Raw genomic sequence first — 12161 nt, forward strand, 5'->3', positions numbered from 1 at the left:
GGCAGTTTATTACAGGAGAAATTTAACTGTGAAATATGCTGTAGGGTCAGGTCATGTACCCAGGGCATGTATACTATGCACTGTACAAAAAAGCCTATGGGATATAATGTATAAAGCTTATAAGTAGCACATATAATTAGCAACAAATCTGACATTTACTCATATCAGGTTAGTTTATCTTATTTTAATGCACAAAACAAGTACCACCATGTGACTGATTGGATTATAATTAATCCAAACCTCTGTTTAACATCCATATTACCTAGTTATATTGACACCTAGTGGCAAAGAAATTCCTGGACACTTTTCAATGGTCTGTTGTGGCTGACTAAACCCACCATTCATCATAATTCAGTATTCAGTTGGCCTGATTCTTTGTCAATCCATGCCCATATCAAATAAACAGAGGGAGGCTGTTGAGCGCAGGGTTGCCACGTTTGAGAGAATCCTGCAATGTTGTTTCAGTATAAACCAGGATGAATGGACCCCTTGACTTGACAAAATTGTGCAGTTAGACTAACAGTGTTTTATGTTACATGTTAATACTCACGGTATGGCTTCTTAAATCAAAATTATGAGATAATAAGATGAATCTCTATCTCACAATTGATTTGACTACCATGAATAATTATATTTTTGTCATTCCAAACATTTCTGCTATTTCTTTCCTGTCAGAAATGGGTTTCACTATTACCACAACGCAAAGTTATTTTCGATAAAAAAATTTTTGGGAGATTTCTCTCTGTATTATCTTTAATATATGCTTTTTTGGTTTAGTGCAAAATGTTTGACTTTAAAAAAATCTGTGTTTAAAAAATAAATGTGTTTAGATCATTTATGACCACGTTCGAGGACCTGGGAGAAAACGTGCTCTTGTGCCCCCACTGACAAACACACCCCACAAGTACTACCACTTGATGCCCATTAAGTACAGCGTGCACAGCGGCTATATCATATGCACAGAGACCCACCAATTAACCAGCACTCCTATGCTGGAATAATACGACCTGACTCCAGGTTGTCTGTTTGTCAACAAAATTGTGTCACCTATGTGTAGAATATAAACTACAATAATTAAGTTAATAGGATTAAACATATACTCCTGAGTTCTGTAACGTTAGATAATTTACCAAAGTAAGACAAAACTCTAATCAGTATTCTCAGTAATAAAACGTCTTATACACCCATGTCAGTGACGTATGACGCTTCGGGCGCCATGAGTCACGTGGTATTCCTCATTTGATACAAGCTCCGGCAATGTATTGAAACTGTGCGCGTCACAAGAGTGATACAAGCTTCGATATCATCCGCCCATCTCTACTGTGAACTGTTGTAATGTTATTAATCGGTGAACGCGTCTGGCGCTGTTGTAATATTGTGTAGTTAACTCACATTAGCAGAGGCTAATTTTAAGAGCACACATTAGCTGGAGTCTTGAGAAGCAGCAAGGGGCGGTGGGCTGCTAAAACTGCTGCTAGCTAGCAGCGTCACAAAGCTAGCTAGCTGCAACTCTGCTGAGAAACGAAGATTTGTAGCTAACAAAGCTAAATAAATTAGAAGCTGGGATTGGTCTACGACGGTGGGAGTCTGCTACACTGGAGCTGGCATCGTCACATTTTCCGTCTTTAAAACGTAAGCTGTGTGCTACTTCTACTCATATTTGTGATACGGTTTATTATGGCCTTTACTGTATGTAGGTGAGTATTTTTTAGCCAGGATGGCGAAGGCTTGTCCCGCCCCACTCTGCCTCTGATTGGCTTACCCTGACATTCTCCCTCTAACCCTAACCAACCCCACTCCTCTTGCCTAAACCTAACGAATCCAACCAGAGCAGGCAACGAGTAATAGCCAATCACAGGGAGAGTAGGGCGGGTCATGCCTTCGCCGTCCACGGAAAGAAAATTGGCTTCCTGTAGAGTGCTAGCTAAGCTAACTTCTTTTGCAAACTCTCAATAGCTGATGTTATTCTCTGCTGCAACTATGCTAGACAGCTCAGCCACCAAGTACATACCGGTGCTGTCAAGGTAGTTTGAAATGTGATATTATTGCCAGGTTTTGGATTTGACTTTCTCAACAGTGTTATGGAGTATGATGTTTTTATTGTGTTTGGGCATCTCTGTGTGTCTCACAGCTGGCTGTTGGGCCTGACAACCAAGACGATGTCTGAGGGAGAGAACAAGCAGGCCTCAGATACTGCCCAGGAAGTGAAAACGGAGTCCATGGCATCTGCACCCACAGGTCAAGCAGTGTCATCTGTTTCTCCCCCCGTGTCCATGGTGACCCAGCCTCCAGCCACTGCTGCCACAGAGGATGAGGAAGAGGAGAGCGAGGATGAGTCAGAGATTTTGGAGGAAAGCCCGTGTGGACGCTGGCAGAAACGCAGAGAAGAGGTATGGGATATGTCTTCGGCAGAGGGGTCAAGATTACCTTTTACTAAGGTATAACTAAAGCGTGATGTAATATTTTGTTTTCCTCCCGTAGGTGAATCAGCGCAACGTCCCCGGAATCGATAATGCTTACTTGGCCATGGACACTGAGGAAGGAGTTGAGGTGGTGTGGAATGAGGTCATGTTCTCAGAAAGGAAGAATTTCAAACTACAGGAGGTGGGTGCAGTGCTACTAGGTTGATGTAGTTAGTTGTGTGTGAAGAAGTTACGTGTTTTACAACATGAATGAAACGTTTTTAATAATGATCATTATAATGATTATGTCAGGAAGAGGACAACGTTTATACCTGCAAGGAATGAAATGTTTCGACAAGGTTTCAGGGATTATGTTTTTTTGTGTTAGGCTGCATTCTTTACTGTGATCTCAACAACAATGTAGAAGCCTTCTGGTTTTCATCCCCCCCCCCCACCCCTTTGGCTCTAAGCTCCTTTGGAAAGTGGTCAGATGTGTTGCTGCCAGCTCCATAGCAAAGTATGCAATGTACCTGAGTAGTTACAGAAACAATTTTCAGAAATTTGAAGGGGAGGGAGTAAGCCCACTAGAAGAAGTTGGATTTAAGGCTCTTGTTTGGTTTCATCAGGTCCAGTCTGTTGCTTACTTTTTAAAATAAAAACACAAAAATGAAATTCTGTGTTAGATAGCTACTGGGTGCCATTGAGCAAGGCTTGTAAGCAGCAACCAATTAGTGCAAGACTGTTTGCAACAGGCAGTTTTTAGTTTAATATGCAAATGACTGTGAGAAAATGGCATTTTCAGTCTAATTGAGCTTTTAATATATATTTGTTGTTAAAATGATAGTCTGATGAATAAATAAATAGTCTGCATGGAGTGAAGAGCAAAACCCAGAGCTGCTTGTAATGGATGCCCATTTACAGCTTTTGAGTTTGCATTTGACCTTGCACTCAACAGCAACAGCATTTGACCTCGGACTTACTGACCAGTAGTCCGACCTGCTGGCCAAGAGAAAGCCAGGCCATTAAAAATTAATATGAGCTTACTTGGCCTGAATTGTTAAAATATTCTTTGCAATTAAACAGTAAATCCAACTTAATTTGACAACATGGATGGAAGATGTAACATTCAGTGATATGCTGCAGTTAAGACTATCTGACATTATGTATACATTAAAATTGAATCTTTTCTATTTTTTCCACAGGAAAAAGTCAAAGCTGTTTTTGACAATTTGATCCAGCTGGAGCATTTGAACATTGTGAAATTTCACAAGTACTGGGCGGATGTCAAAGAAAACAGAGCGAGGGTAGGAGGTCATTTTAAAAAATCCCCTTTTTTTTATCAAATGTATAAAAAGTGTGAGCATAATGGCTTTTATGATGAACTGTTTGCATTTGTTTTCTTTGTATGCAGGTCATTTTTATCACCGAGTACATGTCCTCTGGAAGTCTCAAACAGTTTTTGAAAAAAACAAAGAAAAACCACAAGACCATGAATGAAAAGGTGTGAAAGGTCTTCTGTAACTCATCAACAGATTTGGAAAAGAAGTTACTTGGAAATGACGCTGACAAGTCAACAACAGTTGATTTAAAAAATTAAAAAAAACTGTTAAGTCGGGTTTTCTTTTTTTACAATAATTTAATTTTCTTGTTTGACAGGCCTGGAAGCGCTGGTGCACACAAATACTATCTGCTCTCAGGTAAGTAAAACAAAAAGGTTCATTTCTGTGAGACACTTAGTGTTAAAGAATAAATTGTGGTATGGGGCATTTACACAATTTACCGTCCAAATACAAAGGTATTTTTTACTACAACTGTACTTTGACTTGAAAGTGGCTTGTAAATTTTAGAATTCACCAACTGCAAACAAAAAAAGTAATTTGTTCCCTGGTGAGGTATCCGTTGTTTTCTTGACTTTACCCTCGTTCGAATGTCTCTAGCTACCTGCACTCCTGTGAACCTCCCATCATTCATGGCAACTTGACCTGTGACACAATCTTCATCCAGCACAATGGCCTCATCAAGATTGGCTCAGGTAAAGATAATTCAAAGCAACAGATCTTTTAGAAGATATCGGAACATTGTAAAGCCAGTGTTATGTCCATCTTTTGCCAAATCCTTTTCTATACTACAGATGCCCTCCACTATTATTTTTAGTACTATTACTATTAAGGCTTTTCTCCACTATTTCAGTTGCTCCAGACACCATCAATAACCATGTGAAAACCTGTCGGGAAGAGCAGAAGAGCCTTCACTTCTTTGCTCCAGAATATGGAGGTAAGATCTTGTCATTTGTCATCAAAGGTCCTGTAATTTCGGAGCGCCTGGTTACGGCGCATGCCACGTAGCCACAACGTATCAGGTTTTATTCCGGCTGTGGTACCTTTGTTGCATGTCATACCCATCTCTATCTCTCTGTTTCCAGTCTGCCTCTTACTTTCATCTGTCCAATAAAGGCAAAAAATGGCTAAAAAAAGATACTGTAATTTATCTCAGATAGCCCTGCATTGTGAAGTAGATTTTCTGTGATACAGGATTACGTTTCCCTGGAATTGTACCTTGATTGAGATTGATATTGACCACCTCATTTCTGCTTTCAGCTGTTGCCAATGTTACCACAGCCGTGGATATCTATTCCTTTGGAATGTGCGCCTTAGAGGTGAGAGGATACCTTGTTCTGCTCTGAGCTAGTGGCATACTGACAAGCCGATTCTTTTGTTTATGGAAAATGTGCTTGATTGATAATGCACTGATGTATCAAAGCATTCTTAACAAAAATGTCACCCCAGCTTTCACCATGCTTAGTGTTGTTTGCTTTGAAAGTTAGTGTTAGTGTGCTTTTTATGGCAGTCACAGAAATAAAAATCAGGATGTCAGTTGTTTAACAAAACTGTTTTTAATGATTTTTGTCTGTGAAATACATCAGGTCTTCATTGATGACCAATGTCTTCAAAATGAGTTATGTAACATGAGAGTGGCTGCTGTTGACCTTTGTGCTTTTATTTATGAATCATTTCCAATCAACACCCTTCTTTGTCCATTCACTTCCTTAGATGGCTGTGTTGGAAATCCAGAGTAATGGAGATTCATCTTATGTGTCCCAAGAAGCCATAAACAGTGCCATACAGTCCCTAGAGGACCCATTGCAACGGGTGAGTGAGGGAGAGACAACCATTTAAAGCCTATATGGTGGTTTGGAAGATAAATCCATAACATAAAGTCTGTTTTCTCAGGAATTTATACAGAAGTGTCTTGAGGTGGACCCCAGTAAGCGACCCACAGCTAAGGAGCTTTTGTTTCACCAGGCCTTGTTTGAGGTGCCCTTACTCAAGCTGCTGGCTGCACACTGCATCGTCAGCCACCAGCGTGAGTGAAAGTAAACACAATGTTTTGTATGAATGTATGATTACTGGTAATTAGTATCTTCAGTTTAAATATACAGTTATTGGACCATTGTTTAATCCAAATATACAGACACACAGCACACCTAAGACTGGAACTTACTCAGTTAGCCTAACATGTTTTCTTAAAAAGATCAAATTGGTGACTTTTCTTTATTTTACTTTTATAAGACTCTGACAAGAAGCCCCCGAACCCACCATGCACAACATTAATTGTGGAAAAATAACCATCAGGGGTGAATGCTCGTATCTGATTGCTGTCTCCTCTGTTTCTGTTTAGATATGATTCCAGAAAATGCTTTAGAAGAGATGACAAAGAACATGGACCCTAACTTGGTGATTGTTGAGGCCAAGGAGGGAGTTCAGATGAAGTAAGTCACACAACCACATCATACTGACATATAGAGATAATTGGATGAAAACCATGGAAAGGAAGGAAATCTTTGGTGGCATTCCTGTGGTTTTCTGTCTTCATATTATCACGCTCTGTTCATCCGCACCTTACTCATCTGTATATCTGTGTTTATATACTGTCTGTTTATATAAGGGTGTTTGTTGTGTAAATGTTTTATTACTATTATTATTATTATAACTAATTCTGTTTTTTCTATTTCTTATACTTTATGTATATTTTTTCTCCTATGTCTACTTAATGTTATTTGTGTTATTCTGATGTGTGTAAAAAAAAAAAAAATTCTTTGAGCTGCTGTAGCACAGGAATTTCTCCAGTGTGAGATTAATAAAGTCTATCTTATCTTATCTTAAACCAACAGAATATTTATATTTACATATGTTTATATTTCATATCACAAAACACAGAGATTTTGTCTGGACTTTTGGTTATCCTACTATTCTGATTAACTCTCAATGTTATTTTTTCCTGGTCCAAAGGGTTGCATTACAGTTAAATGATACAACACCTGAACTTACCTGCTAAATTGTTAGTAATTGAGTTGAAGATTTAGTCACACTCTTGTCCTGATTGGCTGAATATTCAGCATGAGTAACAGTTTTTCCTTCTGCTTTAGGCTCTCTCAGTTTCCTGCCCTTGAGCTGGACAAGTTCCTGGAAGATGTAAGGTAAGAAAGCAGTTATTACAGCTGGGAGCGTATTTGGGCACAAATATGATGTTGATTTGCCTATGATTTGATGATTCTGGCTTGGATGCCTGAATCTGCTAATAAGATTTGGTGGAGAAAATTAAATGAGAATTGCTCACTATGGCTGTCAAAATTGGCCAAAAATGACATTGAATCAATGAATATTCTTTCTAAAAAAATCAGAGGTTTGAATATATTCGAATATCTATTTTTGTGCATTATGTCCATAAGAGGGCAAACCAATACAACGGGAGACATAACTACTTGTGTAACGTTAGTCCTCTCTCCCTCCCTCTCTCTGGAGCGTGCAGGAGACAGGACATGCCGGGAATTACACCGCCGTCAGGAAGCCGTTCGAGTCTCTTGCCAGTCCATAAATTTGTCCGTCGAAATTGGCGTTTGCTCTTAACGAAAGAAGTATTTGTTGTCTCTGCGGTCAAAGATTTACGTTCGCTTCTTTGTACCGTCTTCTTCTTCACCCTCGTTGTTTGTTTACTTCCGGTACCAACAGCTTCATGATAAAATCAACACACCCACTCGCTGCTGTGAATTCTCTTCCAGACCAGCTGGGCTTCGTCCGCATCGCTGTGGAGATAGGTCTGGCAATGCAAGACTAGGCTGGGCTCAATCAGACAGGAAGCTGAACGTTTAGGCAGTAGCGGCCCAGTTCTTTACTCTCTTATAATATTCGAATACCGTATACATTTTCATATGCAAATGTCTGTTTCTTTTTACTATTTGAATATCGATTGAAATTTAGAATATTCGTTGACCGCCCTTTTGCTCACCCTCTACTGATTGTGGCCAAAAATGGGAAATTGCTGAGGTATTGCAGTTGAACCAAGTAGGATATCGTATGTACATTATATACATACATGGTCAGCAAAACCCTAGTGTTAAAGATGTCCTCTGGTGTTCAGGGCACACCTGCACAGCATGAACCATTTGCAGTTGTCCTGAGAGTATGCCTCTTCTTTTCCTCTGATGTACCAGGAATGGGATCTATCCTCTGACTGCGTTTGGGGTACCATGTCCACAACAACCTCAGCAGGAGGCGGTGAAGTCGCCCATAGTGCCCCCCTCAGTAAAAACCCCGACTCCTGAACCTGCAGAACTCGAGACAAGGAAGGTAAGAACTGACCTGCAGGAGTGCACAGACATGAGATCTCTGTCAAATGACATTAACAAATCCAAATCATGGTTTGTTTTCACAAGTAACTTAAAACTGTCACAATTCGGTGAATCACTATTAATACAATTTATTCATTATATTATTCCTCGTCCAAGACATCGTAGTATTTGAGGATATTTTGAATATAGAAATTGGATTTTTAGGGTAGGTGAATTGAGGGAGATGCAAAATACAGTGAAGAACACAAGTGATCATTTTATGGAAGCAAATGTACTCATTGTGTGCATGATAACAAGTTGGAGTCTACTCAGGATTTGCATTTGTTTTTTTAATTCTTCATTTGCATGTTGCACTATATTTTCTGATCATATTCTGCACCTCGATGTGTCATATATTAAGCTGTTTTCCTTCACAGGTCCTTCAGATGCAGTGCAATATTGAGCCTGTTGATGAGGGCACCAAGCATCATGTAAGTTTCAACACTGCCTGTCTGATGAGTGATAAACTAATGTTTCTGCTTCAAAGTATTGTATGTCATATTTGAAAGTGCTTTATGTTTTAAGACCTTGTGAAATGATTTTTTATTTTTTTATTCTCCTTTCAGCTGACCTTACTTTTGAAACTTGAGGATAAATTGAACAGGCACTTAAGCTGCGATTTGTTACCAAGTGAGTGCCTTTATGCTAAGTGCACACATTCCGACATCGACATGTTATTACCAAATACCCTCACCCTTAGTTATAATTATCACATAATCATCAGCCTCTATTTGATAGTTGAAATTAGAGAGATGATGCTGAAATGGTTGAAAAGAGAGATGAAGAAATGCAACGAAGTTGCCAAGCCAGATGCCAAACAGGAATATTGCGGTTCATAAGCCGCTTTCCGACCAGAGGGATTTTTGCAGTTCCTGGAACCCTTTTTTTCTCGTGTTCCGACTGGACCAATTTGGGGATTATTAAGTTCCTCTGGCCATAGTTCCTATAACTCTTTCAGCTCCTACTTCAGGGTCTTTTCCGCATAGTGGTGGTTAGATGGCTGTGTTATAATAAGAAAAGGTCAGTCCCTATGGCCACTTGGCCATTGTGAATGCAAATGGCAAAACCAGTTATGGGGAAGAGTAGTTAGTAGAACCGTTAGAAGTGGACTGTTTTTATAACTACGTTCCTGTAACTACTTGGTCGGAAAGAGGCTATAGTTGGCAGCTTAACCCCTAGACCACCACAGCGCCCTGTCACCCCCAGTTTTAGTAATCGCATGCACTTTAACGTCTGCCGCATGCACTTTAACGTCTGCCGCATGCACTTTAACGTCTGCCGCATGCACTTTAACGTCTGCCGCATGCACTTTAACGTCTGCCGCATGCACTTTAACGTCTGCTTGTGGATTTAATTTGTGGACGAGTTGATATGTTCTCTGTGGATGCTGGTAGAACATATGGGACATTTTTTATCAATTGTCAAAACTCCACGTTGCACTTTCAATTACTTGAATAACAAACTTGAATACTTTCAAGGCACATTATAATAGTTGATAATACTGGCATTATGCAGTTAAAAAAAAAAGAAGGAAAGACTAAGGTATCTTAACACATACACATACCCCCGTCGCCATGTATGATTCTGACTGCCTTGTGTTTCTTGTTCAGATGAGAACGTGCAGGAGCTGGCTGTGGAGCTTGTTCAGCTGGGATTCATCAGTGAGGTAAGTGGAGTTCATTATCATGACCCTGCTAACCTGAACACTCATGTTATTAGTAGAGAACCACAACAGCCTCTAAGATATTTGTTAACCTTGCTGTCTCTCCATTTCAGGGCGATCAGCCACGACTTGCATCCGTTCTTGAAGAGGCCTTCTCAAAATTCTACAGCCGGAACGGTTCTCTCAATCCGGTGACTGTTTCCTCGTAGCGGAGGACTCACTAGGTCTTCTTTCAGCCCTCCTCATCCTCTACAACAGGACTAGCTTTTTGCTCCACCTCTTAGTTGCAGAAAAGCTTTGCGAGGACAGAGGAGGAAGCCTTGGTCTGGTTGCAGATCCTGCAGCTTGTCGTCGTATCTTCTGGTGGGAAAAGCTGCCACTAAGTGGTTCTCGCTTTCTATCTTTGTTTTTGTTTTTTTCATCCCACCCAATACAGCCATCTGCTTCTCTTTTAAAAGAGGAAACCCTAGTCGCAACTTAAAGGAAAATACAAATGTTTTGACTATTTGTCTGATTTCTTTCAGTTCTTAGTTAAGAAAGACAGATAAGCACTAAAACTGGATTACAGCAGTATTTTCTTTAAGTCAGTATTAAAACTGTATTTTAAACATTTTTACATAAAACTGTTTGTCTGTGTAAAAAAAATCTTTGTCCCGGCATACCTAAGCGTTTGTATTATGTTGTTGTGAGGTTATGTCTGGTCCTTCAAACTTTCTCTTGAGCAGCAAGTCAGGCTTCCTACCTTTTTATCGGTTTTCAAAGACTCCAATGCATCAAGCTAGTAATGCAACAGATGCTATGTCACTTTTACTCAAAAATTCTGTAATTATACAACAATCTGAAGGACTGCAGCTAAAATATAAAAAAAAATTCTATTTTAAAATTTTTTTCTTGAGTGTGTATACTATAATTCACTTCCAGCACTAAGGCCGGTGGTTGTTTGAATGTCTGCTTTTACTTGCTCTCTTTCTTTAAATCACACTGTTATTTTCTATGAAATGGGGATGTTGTCACTTGACTATGGTCCAACTACTGCTGTAGCTTCTGTCTGTCGCCCATTGCACCATTTATCGATTAGGTTCTAGGTCAATAAAAAGTTGGCTGTAAGGGACATTTTAACATTTTACTGGAGAGGTTGGTTAGATCCAAGTGAAGATGCTTTCTTGTTTAAGCACACAATCTGACTGATGTTTGTCAACAGGTTTGGGAAACGCATGTATGCTTTTCTATGTCTAAATGGAAACTGATGCATGCAACACGCTTGCTGCTGGAGTTGGTTCAGTTCTCATTTTAACAGTGATGGTGATAGAATCATCAAGTAATTTATAATGCAGAGAAGGTTTTGTCAGCTTAGTCCTGTCAACATTTAGATTTTGCGTCTCTAAATTATTAGTTTTTGTTTTCATGGCTGAGGTATTCTACGTGACCGCAGAGATAAAACTTTGCCTTCGCCATGTAGATATTCACTTATTGGCTCAGACCACCCTTATATGTTAACTGTTTGCACTGCTGTACACTTTATATCCTGTTGGAAATGTCCTGTGGCCTCTGGCTCCTTCGCAACAACAGGAAGAACTTAGAGAAATTGGAAATGGTGTCATAAAAAATTTATTCAACGCTCCAGTGTACTCTATGCTGGGACTACCTTCTGACAGGGTCTGTAGATACTTTGAGATACGAGTGTGGAACTGCCTGGCATGCTTGTAACCATCTTGTACACTGTATGCTGGACACTGCTCTGTTTCTGCAATGCATTTACCCCGTTTTTTTCACTTCCTGAAATAAAATTGTACACAATCTTTGTTTAGTGTTGTACTTTCATGATGAAGGATTAGTATTAGTTTGAAAAATATTGAAGGCTTTGTGCGTCACGAGACATTTTTGGGTTTTTAATGCTAGTTTAGTGTTAATGCACATGGAATACATTTTGGTAAGGGTGTCTTTTATTTTGGAATTTCAACCTCAAGCTTCTATAATAAACTGTGGAGCTGAAATAGAGACACTCAGACCCTTAAGGACCAAAATGCCCTAATTGAAACCCATGGTCATTACAGCATAAAGTCATGTTGCTAATCATGTACATATCCCAGACTGTGAAATTAATTCCCCCTTATATACATAAAATGATTAGGGCCTGAGCGACGACAGCGGCGAAGGCCCTATTGAAACTGAAGGAATTATTGTTTCTTTCTATTCTTTTTCCCGTCAAATGAATTGGCTTTTTGAGGGGCTTAACATATTCAAAAACTCACCAAATTTGGCGGTCGCATCAAGTCTGGTGAAAAATTACGTATTTTAAGGGTTTCGCGAATAGGCGCACAAAAATGGCTCGCTAGCGCCCCCTAGAAAGTTAAGAAAATTGAGCCCCTGCAGTGCGTTTAACGTAGACTCACGAAACTTGTAACATGTCAAGATGTACAAAAAACTT

General features: G+C 39.6%; 1 protein-coding gene across 2 annotated transcripts; it reads left to right on the forward strand.

Annotated features, from left to right (window-relative positions):
• Positions 1-1216: 1216 nt before the first annotated feature.
• nrbp1 (nuclear receptor binding protein 1) lies at positions 1217-11534 on the forward strand. 2 transcript variants are annotated; one of them, XM_039782422.1, is made up of 18 exons: positions 1217-1632; positions 2132-2390; positions 2482-2604; positions 3605-3706; positions 3814-3903; positions 4059-4099; positions 4340-4434; positions 4593-4676; positions 5000-5058; positions 5453-5551; positions 5633-5765; positions 6081-6171; positions 6829-6879; positions 7894-8029; positions 8448-8501; positions 8637-8700; positions 9681-9736; positions 9847-11534. In XM_039782422.1, exons 2-18 carry the CDS (start codon positions 2160-2162, stop codon positions 9940-9942), a joined length of 1605 nt encoding a protein of 534 aa, XP_039638356.1. In that variant the 5' UTR covers positions 1217-1632; positions 2132-2159; the 3' UTR covers positions 9943-11534. The 2 variants fall into 2 exon arrangements, with proteins under 2 accessions (XP_039638356.1, XP_039638355.1); XM_039782421.1 differs by lacking the exon at positions 1217-1632 and adding an exon at positions 1908-2024.
• The last annotated feature ends 627 nt before the right edge of the window (positions 11535-12161 follow it).

The sequence above is a fragment of the Perca fluviatilis genome, chromosome 18 (assembly GCF_010015445.1).
Source record: "Perca fluviatilis chromosome 18, GENO_Pfluv_1.0, whole genome shotgun sequence".
Classification (NCBI taxonomy): domain Eukaryota; kingdom Metazoa; phylum Chordata; class Actinopteri; order Perciformes; family Percidae; genus Perca; species Perca fluviatilis.